Below are 25,915 nucleotides of genomic sequence, written 5' to 3'. Positions count from 1 at the left end.
TATTGCGGCAAAACTAAATTCGACTATAGGGTACGGTAGTGAAGCCCTGCGAGGACAAGACGCTGCCAATCTGTAGGAAGTTGGCTATGTATATACTATCTAAAAGTAAGAGATAGTGTGCACAGAGACCAAGGGTTCCCTTTAGAGGTTGATAGAGGCAAAATTAGAAAATACTGATGCTCTATTTTGTGGTAGTGTGGTCGAGTGGTAGGCTTATCAGAGGGTAGAGTTAAGCATTTGTTGTACACACACACAGGCAATAAATGAGAACACACACTCAAAGACTTACCTCCAGGCCAACAGGTTTTTATATAGAAAAATATTCTTTTCTTAATTTATTTTAGAAACATAAGAGTCAACATTCAAGTAAGTACATAAATTGTAAGGTACTTGGCATAGGTAAATAAGGAACTTTGAATTAAAACAGTAATGTACACAGTTTTGGCAAAAATGGCAATAAGCCATTTTAAAAGTAGACCCTGCAAAAATCAACAGTTCCTGGGCGAAGTAAGTATTAGTTTGTTTCTCAGGTAAGTAAAGTACTTACAAGTTCAGTCTCCTGGGCATAGGCAGCCCACCGTTGGGGGTTCAAGTCAACCCCAAACACCCAGCACCAGCAACACAGGGCTGGTCAGGTGCAAAGGTCAAAGAGGGGCCCAAATAACATAAGCACCTTTGGAGAACAGGGGTGCTCTGTTTCCAGTCTGCTAGCAGGTAAGTACCTGCGTCCTCGGGGAGCAGACCAGGGGAGTTTAGTAGAGCACGGGGTGGTCCCAAACAGGCACACAAAATACACCCTCAGTGGCACAGGGGCAGCTGGGTGCAGTGTGTCAACAAGGTGTCGGGTTTTGTATTGAAGTCAACGGAGGGACCCGGGGGTCACTGTTGATGCCAGCAGGGCACAGGGGGGCTTCTCGGGCCAGCCACTGACTGGGATAGGATGAGGGCCACCTGCTGGTCACTCCTGCACCAGTGGTTGGTTCCTCTCAGTCCTGGGGGCTGCGGGTGCAGTGCTTTGTCCAGGCATCAGGGGCCAGATGTATCAATAATCCATTTTGCGATTCTCTAATAGCGATTTTTAAGAAATCGCTATTTCAGAGTCGCAAAATGGTATGTACCATATTTGCGATTCGGTAATAGCGATTTCCTAAAAATCGCAAGTGTTATTACTGAATCGCAAATAGCGATACTGCCCCCATTTACACATATGGGCCTGTAGGCCCATATTTGCAATTTTTTAGCATTTCCCAAATAGCAAATTCCTAACTGGAATTTGCAATTTGGGAAATGCAAACCCAGGGTGCTGGGGGCCTAAGGCCCCCTCTGTTGCACCCAAGAAAATGTTTTGGGACATGTAAGGTGCACACATGCGTTACATGTAAAAAAAAAATAATGCATTTTTTAAATTTGCACATGGTTACCACCAAGTTGAACTTGGTGGTAATTACGATTCCTTAATGCCCAACTCGCATTAAGGAAAAGCTTGATACATGTGCTTAAGAAATCGCAAATAAGGATTCCTTAATTGCGATTTCTTATTTAGAGAATCGCAATTTGCGATTCTCTAAACGGGCTCGCAATTTTAAGGAATCGCTATTTTAGCGATTCCTTAAAATTGCATAGTAAATGCCTTTCATACATACTGACAGGCATTTTTGCATTCGCAAACGGCCATTCGCACCGTTTGCAGATGCAAAAACGCTTGGTACATCTAGCCCCAGGTTCCTTCGTTACCGGACAGTCGCGGTCAGGGGGAGCCTCTGGATCCTCTCTGCAGGGGTCGTTGTGGGGGTGCAGGGAGGTTGACTCTGGGTGTCAACGCCATTGGAGTACCCTGGGTGTCCTCTCTGCGGTGTTGGTTTCTCTGGACACAACCCATGGGCGTCGGGTGCAGAGTGTGAAGACTCACGCTTCCGGAGTGAGGCTGGTGTCTTCTTTAAAGATGGTTTCTTGGTTGTAGTTTTGGACACAGCCGCTGTTCTCAGGAGTTTCTTGGTCCTTTAGGTGCAGGTCAGTCCTCTGAGTCCTCAGAGGTCGCAGGTCCTGCTGGATCCGTCACTGTGCAGGTTCTTGGAGCCTGGAGAAAGGAGACAGGCCGGTAGGGCTGGGGCCAAGTCAGTTTTTGTCTCCATCGTCTCAAGGGTGCTTTCAGGTCAGCAGTCCTTCTTTATTCAGGTTGCAGTAATCTGATTTCCTGGGTTCAGGATCGCCCCTAAATATTCAATTTAGGGGTGTGTTTAGGTCTGGGGGGCAGTGGCCAATGGCTACTGTCCTTGAGGGTGACTACACCCTCTTTGTGCCTCCTCCCTGTGGGGAGGGGGGCACATCCCTAATCCTATTGGGGGAAATCCTACAAAACAAGATGGAGGATTTCCTAAGGCAGGGGTCACCTCAGCTCAGGACACCTTAGGGGCTTTCCTGGGTGGAGGGTGACTCCTTGTTTTTCTCATTACCTCCTTTGGACTTGCCACCAAACGTGGGGGCTGTGTCCAGGGGGCAGGCATCTCCACTAGCTGGTATGCCCTGGGGCATTGAAACACGAAGCCTGAGCCTTTGAGGCTCACTGCTAGGTGTTACAGTTCCTTCAGGGGGAGGTGTGAAGCACCTCCACCCAGTGCAGGCTTTGTTTCTGGCCTCAGAGAGCACAAAGGCTCTCACCCCATGGGGGTAGAAACTAGTCTCAGTGGCAGGCCGCCACAGACCAGTCAGTCCTGCACTGAAGGATTGGGTAAAATACAGGGGGCATCTCTAAGATGCCCTCTGTGTGCATTTTGTAATAAATCCAGCACTGGCGTCAGTGTGGGTTTATTATTCTGAGAAGTTTGATACCAAACTTCCCAGTATTCAGTGTAGCTATTATGGAACTGTGGAGTTCGTTTTGACAAACTCCCAGACCATATACTTAATATGGCTAGCCTGCACTTACAATGTCTAAGAATAGACTTAGACACTGTAGGGGCATAGTGCTGATGCAGCTATGCCCTCACCTGTGGTATAGAGCACCCTGCATTAGGGCTGTAAGGCCTGATAGAGGGGAGACCTACCTATGCCACAGGCAGTGGGTTGAGGGGGATGCCATGTCGACTTTACCTTTTTCTCCTCACCCACACATACAATCTGCAATGGCAGTGTGCATGTGATAGGGGAAGGGTCCCTTAGGGTGGCACAACACATGCAGCAGCCCTTAGGGTCCTTCCCTGGTCACAGGGCCCTTCGTACCACTGGTACCTTTTACAAGGGACTTATCAGGGTGCCAGAGGTGTGCCAATTGTGGAAACCATGGTACATTTTTAGTGAAAGAACACTGGTGCTGGGGCCTGGTTAGCAGGGTCCCAGCACACTTCTTAGTCAAGTAAGCATCAATATCAGGCAAAAAGTGTGGGGTAACTGTAACAGGGAGCCATTTTCCTACACATTCTAAATGGAATAATTGGGAACGTATTTACGTCTCTATTCCAACTTCCGGGGTACACTTCCCAAGCTCAAATTAGGCAGGAGTTGGGGTACTTAAACCAAAATATAGCTAGGAAGTGCAGCTACATTAAAACTTGGAAACACCTACAGTTAAAGGGAAATCATCTCTGCCAGGCACTCTGGAAGGAGATCAGTTTGAATCCCACAGCCAAATCCAGACAGTACGTAGATCATGCCCTAGAAGATTTGAAGGTACAGGAACTAAGGGATTCAAACCTCTCCTATTATGCTTTCAAAAAAATCTTAAACCGAATTGTGAAGAAGAGATCAGTACTTATGGATAAGAGCTTAGTAGCAATCAGGTTGCCCTCATGGATGGTAATTAACGAGTATAAAATTCTGGAATGTCAGCCATATCTGGAGGCCGGATGGTCAAAAGCTAATAAGGATATTTTTTTATCAAACATCGATTTGGCTTTATTCCTTGAGGCGCCCACCTAGCCCCATGGGAACGTTCTGCAATTTCCCAGTGTAGGCTCTGTGGGTGTGGAGTGTAAGGTATTACTTATCTGATCTGTGTCTATAATGGCCTGTTGAAAGAGCGTAAGACTCCACTAAAAGTAGCCTTCAATCACAGGGGAATACGGTCCTGTAGAGAAGCGGTGATCACTTGCGTTAAACCTTTTGACTATACTTTGAATGCCAGATTTATAAAGTTTAAGCGTTTGACATTAAAAAAATTATTACATGTTCATCAATTAGTATAAACCTAATACATGCTTTGCTGGCTTATAAGTCGCGAAATTGTGAGGATCACTGCAGTTTTTAAGGTTTCCCTGTGCAGAAGTCATGGACGTACTTTTGCTTTCTTGAGTATTAATTTAACTGTAAATAATTTTATAATTTCATATTTAAAAATTGATGATACAATGATGTTCAAAACTTTTAGCACTTTTAAGATACCTTTATAACACACGTGGAGTTGCATTTACAAGATGAAGGGAGTGGGAAATTGATGCACCTTACAGAAATAATTATGTGGGTATGATTCTAATGCATTCACTCCTATCTAACAGGTTTTTGTTAGCAATGACAATTAATATTAGTATATATTTATGAAATGTATAATTGAAGAAATCTCGGCTAGTTATATTGAAATTATATGTAATAATTTAATCTGTGAAGAATTTTTAAACTAAAATGGATGGTTTTGTATTTGTAAGGAGTGAGTAGTATTTAAAATGTATGGTGTATTGGTTTTTATTAGCTATGCGTTTAATAAACTTGAACTTGATGACTGGAGCTGTATATATGTGCCAAAGAGTGATGGACGGAGTTCTTGAGTTAATCTCAGCAACTGCTAATCACTTCTGTTTCATTCCAGTTTGGACCTAGAAATCTGCATATCAGTCTTGACCCTGCTACAACAGGAACAATCTGGCAACCTGAAACCAGTTTTGACCCTATTAGAGCTCATCAGTCGGTTATAGCTTGACTCCAGTGGCACAGGTTCACAGACATCAGTTTCTTTCTAAACACCGTTCGCACCCTCTAACCAGGAGCTTAACAGTAATTAATTGTGTCAGTGTTCAGTTCTCTATCTTGGGACCTTTTTAAAAGGAAAAGAATCAATTCCACAGAATGAGGTGTGAGGGCAGTGAGGAATCTGTGATTAGAGTATCCACTAGAAAGATCGTTACTAGAGATAAGTAACTTGTTCTTCTCATTCATATATCTAACACAAATTCCTCCTGTTTGGAGATATATCTGGCTACGGGTCAACCATGCAAAGTCAAAGGCCTTCTCCTTCGATATGTCTTGTTCTGCACAGATACAGTCCACTTGGGGACATGCTTCCATATGCCCCTACAATTCCCCTGTGCGGTTTACCGACACTAACAGTGGCATCCTCCACGACTAAATTGGTGCCCTGGGAGGAGCAGGGTGTATCCACAGTGGGGATCTTTTTAAGGAAGTGACCTTGGTACCCCAATGAGTATTCATACAATCACATGCGCTGCCTGGGACTCTTTCATATGCACACTTTTCTATTGCAGTACACATGCCAACATTGGGCGCTGACAGGAAAAGAAACACACAACACATGCCCAGGTGGAACACATGTATGAGAAGGGCTCAGAAATCTGGTGTGGTGGCTATAAAGGGCATTATGTTCCCATCTTCAGATGCCACTAACTCCTTTAAGAGATAAATGTGAAATTGATCTGGCTTGCCCACTACATGTCAAGGAATTGCGATACGTACTGGAATACACTACTTTCATTTCCCGTACTACAGACTTCAATTTATACAATACGCAATTATTCACAGAGCATATTTAACCCCTTAAAATGTTAACACACTATTCTCCACTGCCTCCACGTTGTGTCCTCGATGTCATGCGGTAGAAGCAGACTTACTCCACATGCTGTAGTATTGCCACAAGCTAGCGCCCTACTGTCAGGCTATCTGTGAAACACTGAAGGTAGTTATAGAATGACCATACTAGGACACTCTGGAACAATGCATACTTGGGATGTACCCCAGAGCCAAAAGTGTCCATACAACAGCCTGTTTTGTGGATTTGTCATTACTTATTGCAAAACGACAAATAAGACACTGGAATAGTCAGTTCCTCCATTGTTGTCCACCTGGTGGGATGAAGTGTGTAGATGGGGACATGCAGAAAGTTCAGCACTGCTCAGGGAGGAATACAGAGGGTTGACGTGGTCAGTACCATGAAATTGTCACCCCTCTTATCTTCACATGTTGTTTTATATTTACATTTATTTGTGCATTGTTAACACGCGGAGTTGAATTCTCAAGGTGCCTTGTTGGGAGTGTGGGGTAAGGGGTTTATATGTTGCAGAATTGACAAGTAACTGACATGAAGTGAGTACTTTTCTTACAAGTGTAATTATTGATATGCTATGTATCGCCTCCATTGACTTTAAACAAGATGTGTACTATCATAATGTACTTGTGCATGTCTACAAATGTAATAAACTTTGTTTGAAAAAAAAAAAAAGGAGAGCCGCCGATTTAGCTATTCATCAGTGGATAGCAGCCCCTACTGGCATCCTCTTAACCAACATGTCTATGTCCTTACCTGGAGATATCACCAATGGCCTGGTCTTAATCACACTTGTGGGAAGTGTGGACAAATAGGTAGTCTGAACAGTCCTGTCCTCTAGTATATGTGGGGTTGGTAGGGGAAGGGCGTACGTTTCTTTTCTACCCTTGGAGATGACAACCCTGGTCTGAAAGGCCTCCTAAAAGTGTTCTGGGCAGATTTTGACATGTTGAGGAATTTACAGACCTTGCCGATTTGGAGAGTGTATCCATGAGAAAGCTTTCCTTTTACTGCACTACATGGATATCCCCCCCTGTGGTAGGATGAGCCTGCTGAATAACCTTGTGGTAGGCAGAAGTATCATCTAAAGAGAAGGCCCTGACATGATAGTCACCCAGATCAGTATACCCTGGTTTGTCTACATTAGAATCCCCCCCCATGAATCTTAAGTAAGTTGCCTTCTTGTTCGATGGTCACATGGGTCAAACAAGTCATAAGGACTGCCATGTGGAGAGATTTAATAAGGTGACCCTTGCGGGGAGTCTAACAGAGGCAAGAGTTGATGATGGAGGAGTTGTGGAAGAGGAATGGGGCGTGTGGCACTACCCTTGTCTCTTTTTAGAGGAGGCTCTTGTGCGAAAGATTTAGTAGCAGTCTTTTTTGTCAAAAATGAGTTCCTCATGTGAGGGATAGGGTCAGGTGGTGGAGAAACCCTTTTAGAAATTCTCCCTGTAAGCAGATAAAAAAAAGAGGTGCTGCTGCTTAATGTTTCTGCCCTAGCCGCTCAAGAATGACTATGTCCTTCTGCAAAGGCGTCGTGGTAGGTTTGCGCTGCTCCTTGTCCTTGAACTCTCCAGGGTGATGCAACTTTGGTGCTGAATTAGGCTTTGGTGCCGACTGAGGGTTTGACATATAGGACGGTTTAGGGGGTCTACATCAGTTTTGAAGGCATACTGACTTCTTGTGCCAAAGGGGTGGTGGATGGCAAGGATGATTTCAAAGCAGATCGAGGCCTTAGTGTCGAAAGGGCAGTGGCAGTCCCTAATGGTTTCGGAACCTATGAAGTCTTTAGTTGAAGTCTGAGTGAGGACAGTCTTCATGAGAGACTTTCCACCCTCTACTGGCTTCTGTTGGTGCAGATTGGATCTTGTGGAAGGTGATGGCTCTTTTGTGAGGTTGTATCTATAGTGTGCTCTGGGCTCGATGCCCTGCTGCCTTGGGAACGGTGCTTTATCGCTGCATCAGGAACCGTTTAGTGTTTGTTTGGGGAAATGATGGTTTTTGGGTGAGGGCAAGTCCTAATGGTCCACCCTCCTCCTCCATGTGGGCAATAAAGGGGTCTTCCCCCTCTTCCCCGAAGATGTCTAGTATGTCCAACGAGCCTAGTTTCTGCATGATTCGTGTCTATAGGCATTCCCTGGAGTATCAAAGGTTTTTCTTTGACTGAAATGCTATGCATGAAAAGCAGTTGGCACTGTCGTTATCAGGCAACAGATGAAGATTACAGACCTTGTGGTGGCTGATCCACAAATATTTAGTGTGCCATTGTAAAGAAATGGCTCCCTGTTGCAGTTACCCCCCACTTTTTGCCTGATACTGATGCTGACTTGACTGAGAAGTGTGCTGGGACCCTGCTAACCAGGCCCCAGCACCAGTGTTCTTTCACCTAAAATGTACCATTGATCCCACAATTGGCACACCCTGGCATCCAGATAAGTCCCTTGTAACTGGTACCTCTGGTACCAAGGGCCCTGATGCCAGGGAAGGTCTCTAAGGGCTGCAGCATGTATAATGCCACCCTAGAGACCCCTCACTCAGCACAGACCCACTGCTTACCAGCTTGTGTGTGCTAGTGAGAACAAAATGAGTAAGTCGACATGGCACTCCCCTCAGGGTGCCATGCCAGCCTCTCACTGCCTATGCAGTATAGGTAAGACACCCCTCTAGCAGGCCTTACAGCCCTAAGGCAGGGTGCACTATACCATAGGTGAGGGTACCAGTGCATGAGCACTGTGCCCCTACAGTGTCTAAGCAAAACCTTAGACATTGTAAGTGCAGGGTAGCCATAAGAGTATATGGTCTGGGAGTCTGTTTTACACGAACTCCACAGCACCATAATGGCTACACTGAAAACTGGGAAGTTTGGTATCAAACTTCTCAGCACAATAAATGCACACTGATGCCAGTGTACATTTTATTGTAAAATACACCACAGAGGGCACCTTAGAGGTGCCCCCTGAAACTTAACCAACTATCTGTGTAGGCTGACTGGTTCCAGCAGCCTGCCACACTAGAGACATGTTGCTGGCCCCATGGGGAGAGTGCCTTTGTCACTCTGAGGCCAGTAACAAAGCCTGCACTGGGTGGAGATGCTAACACCTCCCCCAGGCAGGAGCTGTAACACCTGGCGGTGAGCCTCAAAGGCTCACCCCTTTGTCACAGCCCAGCAGGGCACTCCAGCTTAGTGGAGTTGCCCGCCCCCTCCGGCCACGGCCCCCACTTTTGGCGGCAAGGCTGGAGGGAACAAAGAAAGCAACAAGGAGGAGTCACTGGCCAGTCAGGACAGCCCCTAAGGTGTCCTGAGCTGAGGTGACTCTAACTTTTAGAAATCCTCCATCTTGCAGATGGAGGATTCCCCCAATAGGATTAGGGATGTGACCCCCTCCCCTTGGGAGGAGGCACAAAGAGGGTGTACTCACCCTCATGGCTAGTAGCCATTGGCTACTAACCCCCCAGACCTAAACACGCCCTTAAATTTAGTATTTAAGGGTTTCCCTGAACCTAAGCATTTAGATTCCTGCAACAACAAGAAGAAGGACTGCCTAGCTGAAAACCCCTGCAGAGGAAGACCAGAAGACAACAACTGCCTTGGCTCCAGAATCTCACCGGTCTGTCTCCTGCCTTCCAAAGAACTCTGCTCCAGCGACGCCTTCCAAAGGGACCAGCGACCTCTGAATCCTCTGAGGACTGCCCTACTTCGACGACGACAAGAAACTCCCGAGGACAGCGGACCTGCTCCAAAAAGACTGCAACTTTATCCAAAGGAGCAGCTTTAAAGAACCCTGCAATCTCCCCGCAAGAAGCGTGAGACTTGCAACACTGCACCCGGCGACCCCAACTCGGCTGGTGGAGAACCAACACCTCAGGGAGGACCCCCGGACTACTCTACGACTGTGAGTACCAAAACCTGTCCACCCTGAGCCCCCACAGCGCCGCCTGCAGAGGGAATCCCGAGGCTTCCCCTGACCGCGACTCTCTGAAACCTAAGTCCCGACGCCTGGAAAAGACACTGCACCCGCAGCCCCCAGGACCTGAAGGACCGGACTTTCACTGCAGAAGTGACCCCCAGGAGTCCCTCTCCCTTGCCCAAGTGAAGGTTTCCCCGAGGAAGCCCCCCCTTGCCTGCCTGCAGCGCTGAAGAGATCCCTTGATCTCTCATTGACTTCCATTGCGAACCCGACGCTTGTTCTAACACTGCACCCGGCCGCCCCCGCGCCGCTGAGGGTGAAATTTTTGTGTGGGCTTGTGTCCCCCCCGGTGCCCTACAAAACCCCCCTGGTCTGCCCTCCGAAGACGCGGGTACTTACCTGCTGGCAGACTGGAACCGGGGCACCCCCTTCTCTCCATTGAAGCCTATGCGTTTTGGGCACCACTTTGAACTCTGCACCTGACCGGCCCTGAGCTGCTGGTGTGGTAACTTTGGGGTTGCTCTGAACCCCCAACGGTGGGCTACCTTGGACCAAGAACTGAACCCTGTAAGTGTCTTACTTACCTGGTAAAACTAACAAAAACTTACCTCCCCCAGGAACTGTGAAAATTGCACTAAGTGTCCACTTTTAAAATAGCTATTTGTGAATAACTTGAAAAGTATACATGCAATTGAAATGATTCAAAGTTCCTAATGTACTTACCTGCAATACCTTTCAAACAAGATATTACATGTTAAATTTGAACCTGTGGTTCTTAAAATAAACTAAGAAAATATATTTTTCTATAACAAAACCTATTGGCTGGATTTGTCTCTGAGTGTGTGTACCTCATTTATTGTCTATGTGTATGTACAACAAATGCTTAACACTACTCCTTGGATAAGCCTACTGCTCGACCACACTACCACAAAATAGAGCATTAGTATTATCTCTTTTTACCACTATTTTACCTCTAAGGGGAACCCTTGGACTCTGTGCATGCTATTCCTTACTTTGAAATAGCACATACAGAGCCAACTTCCTACAGCCATCGAGGACAGTATTGGAATGGTGTTCTTTCCAACATCTGTGGCTCATTCTTGCAAGGAACGACGTATGCAGTAATGTATTTGGACCTCGACGACTCTCAAGAGGAACCAAGTACCTAGGATTCACTGGTCTTTCGCTGATAAGACATGTATGTATGTTTTTATATTTGTAAAGCGAATTCCGGCCATAGCACTGAAGCGCTGAGCAGCAACAAGTAAAGAGAGAAGAAAACACCAAGAGAGTGAACTGAAAGCTACTAAAAAATAGCAAGAATTAATGTAAAAATAGCCAAATGTTCACCTGCTTCCTGAAAGACAAAGTTATGTTCCTTCATAATGGACAACAGGAGAGTGCTCCGGCATTTAGCTGCTGCTACTATAAACGCTTTGTCACCCCACCGAGTCTTATGACTACGAGGGACAGTGATCAAATGGAGTGCTGCTGACCTAAGCTGCCGGCCTGGCACATACCACTGTAAAGAGGAACAGAGGTATTCGGACCCTACCGTGTGAAGAGCCTTATGCTCTAGACAAAGAGCCTTGAATGTAATGTGCTTTTTAACAGGTAGCCAATGCAACTGCTTCAGACTGCCGCTAGCTGAAGCTCAGCGGGGGAGATCTAATATCAGTCGGGCAGCAGAATTCTAAATCAGTTGCAATTTGTTGAGCGATCCTTTATCAATATTTAACAACAGCGTGTTACAGTAATTTAGTTTGGAGATCACCAAGGCCAGAGACATATAAATTCTAAGTTCCTTCTGTAGGTAAGGGAACTTTTTCTTCAAGGTTTTTAGAATCCAGTAGCAGGTTTTGTGGTGGAATTTACTTGAGACTTGATCCCCAGATTTCTGGTAGAAGCTATGGGGACAGGCAGGTCACTGCAACCAATGTGAGCTCCACAATTCAATGCTAAAGTCAAAAAAAAGGATGCCCGTTTTATCGCCATTCATTTTGAGCCAGTTATGGCTCACCCATTTATTGATCTCATTCATGCAAAGATGGAATCTACCTGCTACTTTCTCCCAGTTACTATTAACAGAAAATTAGCTGAGTGTCACTCGCAAAAGAGGTGGCCAGAAAACCAAAGAGCGGATTAGTCTAGCTAATGGGGCTACATGATTAAACAAAGTAGAGTTGAGGGAGGAGCCCTGTGGGACTCCACAAGGTAATTGATACAAGTGAGCTCTGAAATCACCACAGCTTACTATGGTTGATCGTTTTCATAGGAAGGACTTTAAAATACTCAATGCTTTTCCTCTAACACCCGCTTGGTGGAGATGTTGTACCATTACGTGGGGCGAGATGTTATCAAATGTGGCAGAGAAATCAAATACCACTAAAATAGCTCCACCCTTTTTATCGACCAGTCTGTGAATAGTATTCAAAGTGGTGATAAGGGCGGATTCAGTGCTATGAGCTTTCCTAAAGCCGTGCTGAGAGGGATCCAGACAACCTGTATCTTCTAAAAACAGAGCTAATTCTGTATTAAGATGTTTTTAAAAAATTTTAGTCTGGGAAGGCAGCAAGGCTATGGGCCGAAGATTTTTTAGATCATTCGCAGCTCCACCAGGTGTCTTTTTCAAAGGAACAACAATTGCTTCCTTCCATGAAAGAGAAAATTATTTGATGGTCAGAGTCTCCTGATACACAGGTACTGAGGACACTAACTCTGGAGCAAGTTTCAGTATGTGATGTGGGCAGGGATCAGTGGGAGGGCCTGACTTGATTCCCCCCATAAGCTCTTTACTCCTCTCCATCCGCAGAGGCTGGAAGTTAGTGAGAGTAGGGGTGTCACTGCTTACTGAGCTGTTTAAGGTGCTCATAGGGGTCTGGCACCCCAGAGAACTAAGCAAAACTAGCTTGAATTTGGACAACTTTTTTTTTGAAAAAATTAGCGACCTTATTGCAAAGTTCTTGTGAATTCTCCATTTCTTGGGGGGGTGTGGGGGGGCAGTGGGAACAGTGAGGGAGCGTACCACTCTAAAAAGTTCTCTACAGACATTATTACCTTCTTCGAAATTGCATGAGTAAAACTTGTTTTTCTTTTTTTTTTTTTTTTTTTAACTGCTTCTTTATAGTACCTAAGCACATATCTAAGCTTCTCTATTTCATTTGGGTTCTGATTTAATTTCCACCTACGTTCCTGTTGTCAATATATTCTTTGTAAGCTCTTAAGGTCTTTAGTATACCAGGGACAACCAGCTTTTTTCCCGGCCAGGGGGCAGGGTGTCCTTAGGCCAGATGGATTGTTAATGGCCATTTTGACCCAAACCTGAATCTGTCAATAGCCGACAAATGTTGTTCCTTTTCTGTCTCCCAGCCTAGAGACCATGCTACGATAAGATTCTGTTCCTTTATCCTATTCCATTGTCTAATGTGCTTAAGGGAAGCGGGAAGGTGGGATGGAGGCAAAGGCTTTGTCACCCTAAAGGTACGAAGAAGGTGATCTGTCCATCGAGGGCCCTATTCTCAAAGAGGGCAATATTATCATGACAAGCAAATATCCCATCCAATAAATGGCCGGCCTGGTGAGTGGCTGACGTGACCATAAGCTTTCAATGAAAATTTTCCATGAGATTCAGGAACTCACCAGTGTAGGGGTCCTGAGTATCCTCAAGATTAATATTAAAATCTTCCAGTACAATGCACTTAGAGGCTGTGGTCTTAGGCTCTATAATGGCGGGCCAATGTTGGAGAAAAACAGTTTTTGGTCCTGGAGGACGATAAATCAACAGACCTTCAAAGAGCACAAAGTTTTTCAGGCGAATCTTAAAGTAGACGCCCCTACAGATATCTGGTGTAGCATTAATGGCTTCCCAGTGACAGCAATAGCATGACTTGAAAATAATAGCTACACCACCTCCCCTGCCACTGGCTCTATCAAGTCTGGAGAACGTATACCGGGTGGGGAGGCTCCTATAAAATCGGGGCCTGAATCTTCTTTGGCCCAGGTCTCGGTAATAAATAAGCAATCTCGATTCTGGCAGTCAATTATATCTTTTATTTCGATCCTATGTTTGATCAGAGATTGCACAATGATCAGGGCACATTTCATTAGTTTTACACTAGCGTCCTCTTTCCCATCACCACTCTTTAAAAGATCATGCTGAGGGGCATGAATAAGGTCTGTGTGAGACGTAATACTGAGTGCCTAATTGCATTTATCACAACTCCACCCATCTAACTTATCTGGGGCAACCCGAACACAGCCCATACACTTCTGTCTTTCAGCTAGAGTATTGAGAGATTGCGGAGACTAATACAGATGGGCCGAAATTTGCTTAAAAGGAGCAGGACCTCCTGCACCTGGCCCCAGTCGGGCTTGCCTTAGGCACGCCCCAGGTATAAATACTGAGGGCCCAATCATACCGTAAGCCTGTTTTACCCCCAAGATGGCTGCCACCAATTCCAAGAGGGGAGGGCTCTAACAGGCCCAATCCCCTAAAGAAAAAGAACTCGGCGGCAGTTGCCAGTGCGTACTAAGCACCCGGTCCAAAAATTGAGGTACAGACCCCAAAAACCAGCAAGCAGAGGACTCGCGCAGAGTAAAGTGAGGACAGGCAGGAAGCAATTTCAGTAAATAAATACACAGAAGGATGTCCCTTACACCAAAGAAATAGACCGTAAAAACACACACTAAAAATAAATTCTATGTCAGGACCGGAGGCTCCGATTATGCTTTCTCTTTCTTTACTGAATCAAACAGCAGCCAATGAAATACAAGTAACTGAAAAAACTACACATCCCATGATGCTTAACATCCCATCACATGGTCCAATCACTATCCATGTCCTTGCTATAAGTCCTTTGACCCTTGATGTCACTTCCTCTTTCTTTGCTGCTTCGCAGCAGATAAGTACATGATTTGTCTCTCTCGTGTGTTTGCATGTTTTAATACCGATGTAAAATGCTATTTGAACGATTGTTAAGCGTCGCGATTTAGCGTGCTTTATTTGTTTTGCTTCAAGCGCTTCTACGCTCGGTTTTATTGGCGTACTGCCAATTTTTGTCTGGCCCATATATCGTGGAGCGGGAGCGGAGCTGCCTCGGCAGTCTCCTTTCCATTTTTACTCGCGCGCGCACGTCCCGACGAGCCGATTTCTTCCTGTTGAATCGATCGGCTCGTGGGAAGTGCGGTGAGGGCGTTCAAGTGCCCTTTTTAGAATTCCAATTGATTTGCTCCCTGACGCCCAGCAGAGAGACTGTCTGGGTAGTAAAATCAATATTAGGCTTCTGCCTAGAGTGCTTTTCAAGCAGCTCCCTCCACATTCTATTTAGGGCTTATATTTATATATTGCCTGAACTGGGTTTTTTTGCACTCCCCCCTTCCTTGAGCCCTATCTATTTCATTTAAGGTATTTACCATATTGTTCAGAACATGGCTCAGTGGGATGATCAAGGAGCTGAATATTATACAGATGATTTGAGCAATCAACTAGAAGTTGATATAGTTGAAGCCCTTGCTTCCAGGGTTCAACAGTCGGTAAACGACGCGCTGGTGAGAGCATTGGGCCCCTTTTCAGGCCAATTATTTGACTATGACCGTACACAGGGTTGGACACAAGATCAGCAACCTCTCTCCGAGTCCAAAAAAGTCAAGGACAAAGCTAAAAACCTGGACACTGGGGCAGAGGTTAGTAGTCTGCACGCAGACGCATTTGAAAAACTACGTAAAAACGTAGTGGGGAGCATAACTACAGTTCAAAAAAGGAGGTCTTCCTCCCTTCCTCGTCTTCCGATAAAGATTCCTCCTCTGATACTTCAGATGATTCCGATGCACCTAGACCTAGTAAAAAGGCTAGAAAGACAACGCCTCCTTGTCAGGTTCTAGACTTTGATCCCACAGAAATCATTCACCCCAGAGCATCTAATTGGGTTCCCCCTCCCGAGGTGGCTCAATATGTACATTCTAATCTACGTAAAAGCTTCGACAAGGAAGTGCGATCACGCTTAAAAGCGGAATGCCCTAGATCTGATCTAGAGGGCAAGGTTTCTGAGACCCCGGAAATAGACCCCACAATGGTCACCTTTATGCGAAAATTTTCTAAAGACCCCAAAAAAGGCTTGGATCGTTCCTGGCGTAATTGCCAAGACAAGTTGTTGGACCTCTCAGGTCCCTTGACCAAGATCCTTGAGATGGCATATGTGGCCAAGGAATCTGGATCTCCCGTGGACACTGATGTTCCTATAGGATGGGCACAGAGATCCATTTGCCTACTTGGGAACTCGAATTGTGCCATTTCTGCAGAACGCAGAAAGTCCGTGTTAATGCGTATTGACCCTAAATTGTCTGATCTTGCGTCTTCGGAAGCAGGACCTTCAGCTGAAGGACTGCTCTTTGGATCTTCTTTTATTAAGGACTTGTCCAAGTTTTGCTCCACTTTTTCTACACTTGACAAGGCTCAAATGTCCCTCAAGAAGGTCTTTAAACGAGGCCTTTTTCTCAGGGCCGGTCGTTATGGAGGACGTATGTCCGGCCGAGGATCTTACAATAGTCCCCAGAACTACTATCCGAGAGGCAGAGGTGGCTGGTACGGAGATCAAGACCCCACCTTCTACCCCACACGTTCTAGGGGAGGACGCCCCCGTTTCCGCAGAGGTCAACGCAGAGGGCAACAAGGAGCCATACAAGACTCAAGTTTCACAGGTGAGCATTATTCATTTTTCTCAGGTCAAACTTGGGGGCAGGGTGGCTTTATGCTTGACAAATTGGAAACGGATATCAGGGGATCCCTGGATTCTCCAAACGGTAGAGGGTTTTCGCTTGGAGTTTGTCAGTACCCCTCAGCAACTATCCCCTCCTGTACAAATGTGTTTTTCCCTAGCAAATCAAAATTTTATAGACGAGGAGGTACAAGCCCTTCTAGACAAAGGAGCCGTACAGTTTACCTACCCTCATCCTTACGGTTTCCTCAGCCCTATTTTCGTAGTAGACAAGAAAGGAGGAGGACACCGTTTAGTCTTAAATCTGAAGGATTTCAATCAGTGGATCCTTTACAGACACTTCAAGATTGGAGGCATCCACATGTTAAGAGATATCCTATTAGAAGGAGATTGGATGGTTCGTCTAGATCTAAAGGATGCATACCTGTCGATTCCAATTTTTCCCCCTCACAGGAGGTTTCTACAGCTCCAATGGAAGGGACAGTTCTTGGAGTTTCTAGCCCTTCCATTCGGTCTTTCCTCAGCCCTGTGGTGCTTCACGAAGTTCCTGAAACCTGTGATGGAATGGCTCAGAGCCAAAGGAGTCAGATTGATTATTTATCTGGACGACATCCTATTGATGGCTCAGTCCCCCCAAGTCCTCAGGATTCACTTAGATTGGACCATCAATCTTCTGCAGGATTTAGGTTTCCTTATCAATGTGCAGAAGTCATTATTGATACCCTCTCAGGAGATAGAGTTCCTGGGTTTCCAGATAAACGCCATATCTTGTCAACTCATTCTTCCCTCTCAGAAAATCCGCAACATCAAGAGAGAATTGAGATCGACCTTATCCAGTCAGACTGTTTCCCTGAGGAATATTGCCAGAATAGTGGGCTTGCTAGCTTCATCTATTCAAGCGATCTTTCCTGCTCCCTTACATTACCGAGCACTTCAAAAACTCAAGATCAGACATCTGCAACAGGGTCTGAGTTACTCGGAACAGATTCCATTGACTGCCGAAATTCGATCAGAGACCCAGTGGTGGCTTCATCACATGGAAGCTTGGAACGGCAGGGCAATTTTCGGATCTCATCCAGAAGTGGTGATAGAATCCGATGCCAGCAGATGGGGTTGGGGAGCTCGCTGCAACTCCTTAGTGACGGGGGGCAGATGGTCAGAATGGGAACAGACCCTACATATCAATTGCCTGGAACTTCTAGCGGGATCTTTTGCCATAAAGAGCCTCTCCCCTCAGAAAACAGATTGTTGCATACTCTTACGGATGGACAATGTATCACCAGTAAGATATGTCAACAAACTAGGGGGCACGAAATCCAGGATTCTGGCGGAGATTGCCAAAGACTTTTGGCATTATTGCCTAACTCACCGTCTAGTGGTTATTGCAGAATACCTTCCTGGGGATCAGAATGTCATAGCAGACTGGAATTCCAGATACCTGTCGGATTCCAGCGATTGGAAATTGGATTCTCTGATTTTCTCACAGATAATCAGGGAGTGGGGCAGTTGCGAGATAGATCTCTTTGCCTCGCGGATCAATTGGCAACTTCCAAAATTCTTCAGTTGGCGGCCAGACCCGTATGCACTAAAGACAGATGCATTTCTTCAGGATTGGTCCCAGTTTCTGGGTTATGCTTTTCCTCCATTCCTGATGATTGTCAGGGTTTTGGCTCAGGTGAGGAGACAGAAGTCAGAAATTGTTCTGGTGACTCCTTTTTGGAGAGCACAACCTTGGTTCCCTATAGCTCTTCATTTAGCTTGTGCCTCTCCACTTCTGATTCCACCTCGTCCGAATCTTCTGTTGAGTCCGGAGGGCCTTCAACATCCACTAATCTTGTCAGGGAAGTTGGTTCTACTAGCCTGGTTAATTTCAGGTCGAGATGGAATACCCCAGATGTTTCGAAACAAGCTGCGGAATTCATTAAACATGGCTGGGCAACTAGTACCCATAAAAGATATGATTCAGCCTGGCGCAGATGGTCTAGTTGGTGTGATGGAAGGGGTGCCGATCCTGTGTAAGCACACCTTGGTATGATCGTTAACTTTTTAGCAGAACTGGCAAGTTACTGTACAGTTAATAATTTTAGATCAGCTATATCAGCAGGACACGCTCATCTTGAGGGTAAACCCATTGGTGAACATCCATTAATTTGCCAACTTTTGAGAGGTATACGTCTTTCTAAACCTCCTCAAGCTAAATATTCTGTTTTATGGGATGTTCACATTATTTTAAAATTTTGGGACTCTTGGCCTTCTAATAAGTATTTATCTCGCAAACAACTCTCTGCTAAACTGACAATGCTTTTATGCCTTATCTCTTGCAAGAGGGTTTCAGACGTTAGAGCGCTGGATCTAGCGGGTAGAGTTTTTTCCCCAGAAGGGGTCTCTTTTTCAGTGACAAGAAGAACTAAAACAAATTGCAGGTCAGTATCTTATCCTAAATACACGGAAAATTCTAAATTGTGCGTAGTACAATGTTTAAAGGATTATGAAGTAGTCACTGAAGAATTTAGACAGGATTCTAAAGGTCAATTATTAATTTCTTTGCAAAAACCATTTAAACCAGTGACTTCAGCCACTCTGGCCAGATGGTTGAGATGGTTGATGAGTGAAGCAGGTATTGACACTTCTGTTTTCGGTGAGAGGAGCTATGGCTTCCAAATCTTTGGCACTGGGTTCCCGGTTGGAAGACATTATGAAGGCAGCAGACTAGTCTTCAGAGAACACTTTTCGTAAGTATTATCACAAACCAGTGTTGGATGTAGTTACTGTGGTAATGGAACAGCTTTAAACTAGCATAATCGGAGCCTCCGGTCCTGACATAGAATAAAAAAAAATCTAGCTATCGCGTCAAGAATTTTCAATTCTATTAAGGACACGGAGGCGAGGATTATCCCCCCCCTGTTTAAAAAATTATATAATGATTATTATGAATGTCAATTTATTGTGAATATTTATGATTATTGTCAATTTCTCCCTCCCATCAGATTGTCTATTTTTGAACCATTAGTTGATGAAGACATTTCACTTTGTGAGGATATTACCTGCCTGTTTTATTTTACAGGTTCTGATCAGAAACACTCCTGAAGTTATTCTCTGCAGGAATAGTTTGGTTTTCATGTTCTACCTCGGCTGTTGCCCTGTATCGAGTTGACCAGGAGAAGGTTTCCCTGGAAGTCTAGAAGTTATGGTCATCGGAGTTCGTGATGGCGTAAGAAGTTTTGTTTTCCAAGTTGATCTTATCTGTATTGACCAAAGAAAGAGGAAGTGACATCAAGGGTCAAAGGACTTATAGCAAGGACATGGATAGTGATTGGACCATGTGATGGGATGTTAAGCATCATGGGATGTGTAGTTTTTTCAGTTACTTGTATTTTATTGGCTGCTGTTTGATTCAGTAAAGAAAGAGAAAGCATAATCCTCGCCTCGGTGTCCTTAATAGAATTGAAAATTCTTGACGCAATAGCTAGAATTTTTTTTATTGTCCAACTCTAAAATCAAGTTAAAATGAGTAAAAGCACACTCACTAATTGTTGCTGGTTCGCGGCCGTGTCGCCCTCGGTATAAATACTGAGGGCCCAAACATACCATAAGCATATGTCAGCAGCTACCCTGCTGACCCGTTTTACCCCCAAGATGGCCACCACCAATTCCATGAGGAGAGGGCTCTAACAGGACCAATCCCCTAAAGAAAAAGAACTCAGCGTCAGTTGCCAGCACGCGCTAAGCACCCGGTCCAAAAATTGAGGAAGAGACCACAAAAACTGGCGAGCAGAGGATTCGCACAGAGTAAAGTAAGGCTAGGCAGGGAGAAATTTCATTAAATAAATACACAGAAAGATGTCCCTTACACCAAAGTAACAGACCAACCACAAAAGCACACTCGAAAAGTAAATTGGCCAACTCTAAAATCAAGGGAAAATTAGTAAAAGCACAGTCTTAATAAATTAGTAAAAGCACAGTCACTAATTGTTGGCAATGAGCAATTAAAAAAAGACAGCAACAAACCCCTACAGATATGTGAGGAAAATACAGAACTTGGAGCTTAATTGGTGCAAGTATGAACCAGATGGCGGGGAAAAAGTTTAACATGAATCTGGTGTCCATGCACAATGTACATGAAGGGGAGTCGTCACACTGCATCTCATGACTCAAAAACATTCTTCGAAGAAAAGCAAACGTCTGAGCCCAACACTAGTTGCCAGATGTATGCTAATGTTGTATATCTATAGCCAATGGCTAACAAAATGTATAACTATATTCAGTAGTAATCATGTCAAACTATCTAAGGCACTTGCTAAGTTCTCATGGACTAGGTTTTATGAAAACAAGCTTAAAAAAAACAAAGTAGCGCTGAGTCCTCGTGGGAAGTTTTTTTTTATTTTTTATGATGACAAGTAAAAACCAGTGCATAGAAATAGGTTATCATAATAACTAGTCTACTGAAAGCACAGCAATGTACATATAATAAAGCAATGTGATCACAAAATAATTTTCTAATACGTTTCAAATAAAATTACTTACATTTGCACTAAGTAAACGATTTGATTCTTATTCAAAATCACAGAAAAGTCTACATCAGCTGCCACATGACAATAAGGGGCTACACAATCTAAAATACAGAACATCTCACTTCAAAACCCCTTTAGTTGTTACTTTTGTAGTTACCTGTGTGAATGCGACTGTGCCTTTCTAGTTGACTTGGTTTGGCAAAGGCCTTTTCACAAGAATCACATCCGAATACTTTTGGCTTCTGAGAACTTATTGTAGGACCAGCTTGATGCGTCAGAACATGATCCTAATTTAAAAAAAAAAAAAAAGTGAACATTCAAAGAAAATTAAGTGTAGTTGCATTGTTATATTTCTAAAGGGTCTAATGTTTACAAATATGTATACAACGCCTAAAACGATGAATGTCATGATTGAAACCCACAGCTCAGGTATTGATTAAGGTCTTAATCAAATACAGTAATTAGGATGTCAGTGATGTAGGAATAGCTGGTATCGCATTAGTAGTTAACTGATTTAATATTAAATGAGACAGAATCACTAAACACCTTATTTGGATTTCTGAAAATAAAAAAAAATTAGTACCAGATCTATGTGACCAGGAGACGATGATCCAAAGAAATTGAGAAAAATGTGAAAGATGATACCCACCTTAGTGGAAGTGACTGTCAAGAGTATAAAGTTAGGAAGTGACCCCTACTGGAAGCCTGAATGAGCTCTTCAGAGAAGTGCACTTTAAATGACAAAGCCTAAAAGATTTTCAACATCCAAGTATGAAAACTTAGAATCTTGTGAGAAAACAAACACAGGTTTCCTATTAGTAACATTCGAATTTCAGATTCACACCAAAATAGATTTTGAATGACGATAACTCCCTTGCCTCATTCAGAGGGGGAAGGAGAAGCTCCAGGTTTTTCACTGTGGAAAACCTTCGGCCAAGGGTCGTCGGCCATGGAGCTGTCAGTTAAAGTGTGTCAGCGCATCCGCCCTATTTAGGACGTCCTCCAGACATACATTTTATCAGTACGTACTGCCAAGAAAAACGTGGATGGTCAATAAAATGAGCAGTTGACTTCAATAATAACAACTGGTACAAACACAAAGAGACAATTCTATAAGTGGAGTGCTCCACAGCTGATTAATATTAACAGTAATATTGATAAAATCAAACAAGAGATGGAGAAATGTGAAAATTGGAAAATAGTGCTACCTTGAAATTTGCATAAATTAAACACTGCATATTTAGTTAACCATTTTCTGATAGATACATCTAAAAATCTCTCACTGTATGAATGTTCCAAGACACCACAATGAATGTGGAAGGTGTTCTCTGACCAGTAGCTCTCCATTGCTGCCATGTGTTCTACATGACTACATTGGTATGTGCTGCCTGGGGCCGGTGGATGGTACTCCACATGTGGTTTCTGCATCCCTATGTTTCTGAAGACCATCTGGGAGTGTGCAAGGACCCGGCCAAGGCACAAAAGAGACCCCCTCAAAAACGGTCCTTTTGTGTCCCAGTCTCTCAACAGGCAGACTCGCAGAGAGAGTGGGACAGTTTTACTTAAAATAAAAATAAAAAAACACAAGAGACCACCAAAGGAGTACCTCTTCTATTTCAGTCGCTCAACAGACACACTGGGGCTCAGGATCCTCTTATTAAACTAAACAAAAATAAAATACCACCATAGCCATTCGAGTTCTTGCTCTTCAAAGAAACATTCTCTTTCTCGGATCACTCAGAAAGGCAGCAACCCAATTCTCCAGTGCTGCAGTTTTTCTTAGAGCAGATTGTGTTTCAGGTAGAGGCTCTTCTGGAGACTAATTTGGTCCTTTCCTGGTCTACCACATCTCGCCTTGGGCCTTTCCATCTGCCAAGGACGGGCCAGGTGACTCTGGCCGTTATTCCTCTCGCCTCTGTGACTTCACAAGCTCCGCTTCTGTGGGAGCCTCGTAGCTTCAAGAAAACAGTTAATCTCACATCAACACCATTTTTAATGCAGTGTGTGCTGTCACTTTCGAAGTTAGGAATGGTGCTGCCCCAGGGCTTGAAAAAAGAAGAGATCCTTTGAGACGCAAAAGAAAGGTTAAAGCCTGCTCTTGCTAATCCATAGCCCTGAGCACAGATATTTGCTAAAATGGAAGAGGTCTATACCTAACTTGGAGTTCTAGTGTATTGAAGAGGAGGATTCCAAGGCACACAGCCACCCCCCCCCCTTTTTTTATCATATGAGATGCTGGGCTTTATCTGCATCTTCAAATGGCAGTAGCCTTAATAGAATGGGCATTATCACTATTCCACAAGTCCTCTGTAGGAGGAAGTTTGCTTATTCACAGACAAGGTGTACACAGCTGCTGAGAAGCTGCAATTGCCCTTTCCAACTCCTGAGTGCTAGGCCAAAACCTTCAGAAACCCTAAAGCTGTCTTCTAGTGCCATGAAACGTCTTCTGCTCTTCAACAAGTGTGGGAGGAACCCGTTCTTGTTTCAGGCACTCCACAGACTGCACACTGCCACAGGCCAGCACAGTTCTTGTAGGCTCACCCTTCTACGAGCCTGGTGGATTAAGCATCTTTGGTGAAAATAAACCACAATGCCTTGCCTATTTCCCCTCCGGCAGACAGTCGACAAGCCTTGTGTCCATGGAGTGGAAAGTATTTGCATTGGGTCGTCAGACCTTTTGCACTGTGTTAGAAATTGGGTCTTTTGTTGACACAGGTATACACCCTTGTCCAAGTAGGGTCCACAATCCTAGTCAGGGTAAGTCACAACACAACCCAAATGATCTTGAACTCACCCTCTGGTAGCTTGGCACAGAGCAGACAGGCTTAACTTAGAAGGCAATGTGTAAAGTATTTGTGCAATCAATCATACAGTAATACAATGAAAACGCCACAAAAATAAACCACACAGATTTAGAAAAATAGATATTTATCTGAATGAAATAAGGTCAGAACCATGAAAATCCAATGTACACAAGTAAAGTTATGAACTTCTAAAAAATTAAATCCCACTAGAGTTCTTAGAAAAACAATAGCTCCAACTGGGGCTATTACGGCGTCATTGACGGAGTCGTTCCCAATAATCCGACTCCACAGGCTTCAGTCATGGAGTTTCACGGACCCCCAGCTACAGTACCTTTTGAAAACAAAGAAACAAAGACGCTGCACGGAGCCGGGGAAACGAGGCATCGCTGGGGCCAGGCGGCGTCAGTCCCTTGCGGCTTCTGGGGAGATGAGGTGTTGTTTCTGCACTGTGAGACAGGTGGAGGCGATGCGTTGGTTCTGTCCGGTTACAGAAGGAGCTGGTGCGGCATTGGTGGCGATGCGTTGGTTCCCTGTAACCCGGCAGGGTCGATACATCCAGTCGGTCAAGAAATGATGTGTCGACTTCAAAGCGTTGCAATGGCCCTGTGTGACATTAACAGTGTTGCAGGAACGTCGGACTTATGTTGCAGGCTGCGGTTGTTTCAAGCAGTGATTTCCCTGGAGCAGGCCGCAGTGTCGGTGCTGGCGATGATGAAGTCATTCCTGGCGTCGCTGAAGTCGCAAAACTAGCTAAAAGCTGGTAGATGAAGTCTTTGTTGGCCCTGAGACTTCAGAACAGCTCAATTCAAACCCTTGAAGAGCACTTTTTGGGGAAGGCAGAGTCCTTCCAGCAAAGTCAGAGGCCAGTAGGGCAGGGCAACAAGCAGGGCAGCAGTCCTTCTCACTTCTCAGCAAAGCATGATAGAATGCAGGTGTAGATCCAGAATTGTCTTAATTGGCAGGGTCAGAGGTCCAGTTTATATCCCCAAAAATACATTTGAAGTGGGGGGAACTTCAAAGAGAGGTTTTTTAAAGGGGGGGGGGGGTATCAGTCCTTTGTGTGAGGGCAGGCCACTGCCCTTTGAAATGTCAGAGAAAGCCCCTCCATCATTCCTGCTCAGGGAGACCCATTCAGTATGGGGATGTGACTGAGGGTCCTGTGTTTATGGCTGTTTGGGTGGAATGCACAAGGGGAGGTATCAATCAGCACACACCAGATATGGATTGGAGACAGGCTGTAAGGCAAAGATGGCAGTAAGTGCAGCGAAATGCCTACTTTCTAAAATAGTAATATTAAACCCAACTTTACCACCAAGCAGGATTTTCTATTACCATTCTGGCAATACAAAACATGACAGTCCACACATAGTACATGTCCTGCCTTTTACCTACATAGCACCCTGTCCTAGGGGACACCTAGAGTTTATATTACAGGTGACATATATGAAAAAAGGGGGGTTTAAGGCTTGGCAAGTAGTTTTAAATGCCAAGTCGAAGTGGCAGTGAAACTGCAAACACAGAGGCCTTGCAATGGCAGGTTAGGGGGCTACTTATGTGGGTGGCACAATCTGTGCTGTAGGCCCACTAGTAGCGTTTAATTTACAGACCCTGGGCACATGTAGTGCACTTTACTAGGGACTTAAGTATAAATTAAATATGCCGATTGGGTAGGAACCAATATTACCATGTTTAAGGGAGAGAGCATATGCACGTTAGCACTGGTCAGCAGTGGTAAAGTGCGCAGAGTCCTAAAGCCTGCAAAAACAGGGTCAGTGAAATGGAGGGAGGCAGGTGCAAAGCTGGTGGATGACCACCCTAAGGCTGTCTGGTCTAAGACACTGCCAATGGCATCTGCTTCCTTGGGCGCAGCATCCACAGTGCGTGGTAACTGGTCAAAGTGGCTACCATTAGCTTTTCAGAACAAGTGACAAATCCGTTGAAATGCAATGGGTAAACCCTTATTTTTGGTAGCACTCCTTCAGACCAAACCCTACCTGTCAGAAGTGTTGCCAGGTTTTTCCACAATTTTAGAAGCAAACAGCCTGGTCTTGTTTAAGAAAGGGGCTTTCAAAGTGGAGTCCTTTGAGGCACACAAAACAGTAGATTTATTTCCTGGTTCTCAAGAAGGCTGGGGGATTCAGACCAGTTCTGAACATGAGGTCCTAGAACCTCTTTGTTCAACAGAATAAGTTCAAGAGCCTGTCTCCGAGTC

The 25,915-nt window shown here is 44.7% G+C and overlaps 1 protein-coding gene across 3 annotated transcripts in view; it reads right to left on the bottom strand.

The window, feature by feature from the left end:
- The window catches only part of ZNF236 (zinc finger protein 236), a 1,086,161-nt gene that overhangs the window by 45,393 nt on the left and 1,014,853 nt on the right, over positions 1-25,915 (bottom strand). For all 3 annotated transcript variants that reach the window (XM_069218833.1, XM_069218835.1, XM_069218834.1), the window contains one exon: positions 21,057-21,186. In XM_069218833.1, coding sequence (XP_069074934.1) covers positions 21,057-21,186 — 130 coding nt within the window. The remainder of the gene's footprint in view (positions 1-21,056; positions 21,187-25,915) is intronic.

This window comes from Pleurodeles waltl, chromosome 2_1 (genome assembly GCF_031143425.1).
Source record: "Pleurodeles waltl isolate 20211129_DDA chromosome 2_1, aPleWal1.hap1.20221129, whole genome shotgun sequence".
Lineage (NCBI taxonomy): Eukaryota > Metazoa > Chordata > Amphibia > Caudata > Salamandridae > Pleurodeles > Pleurodeles waltl.
The sequence above is the reverse complement of the archived record's forward strand: the minus strand, read 5'-3'. Positions and strand labels throughout refer to the sequence as shown.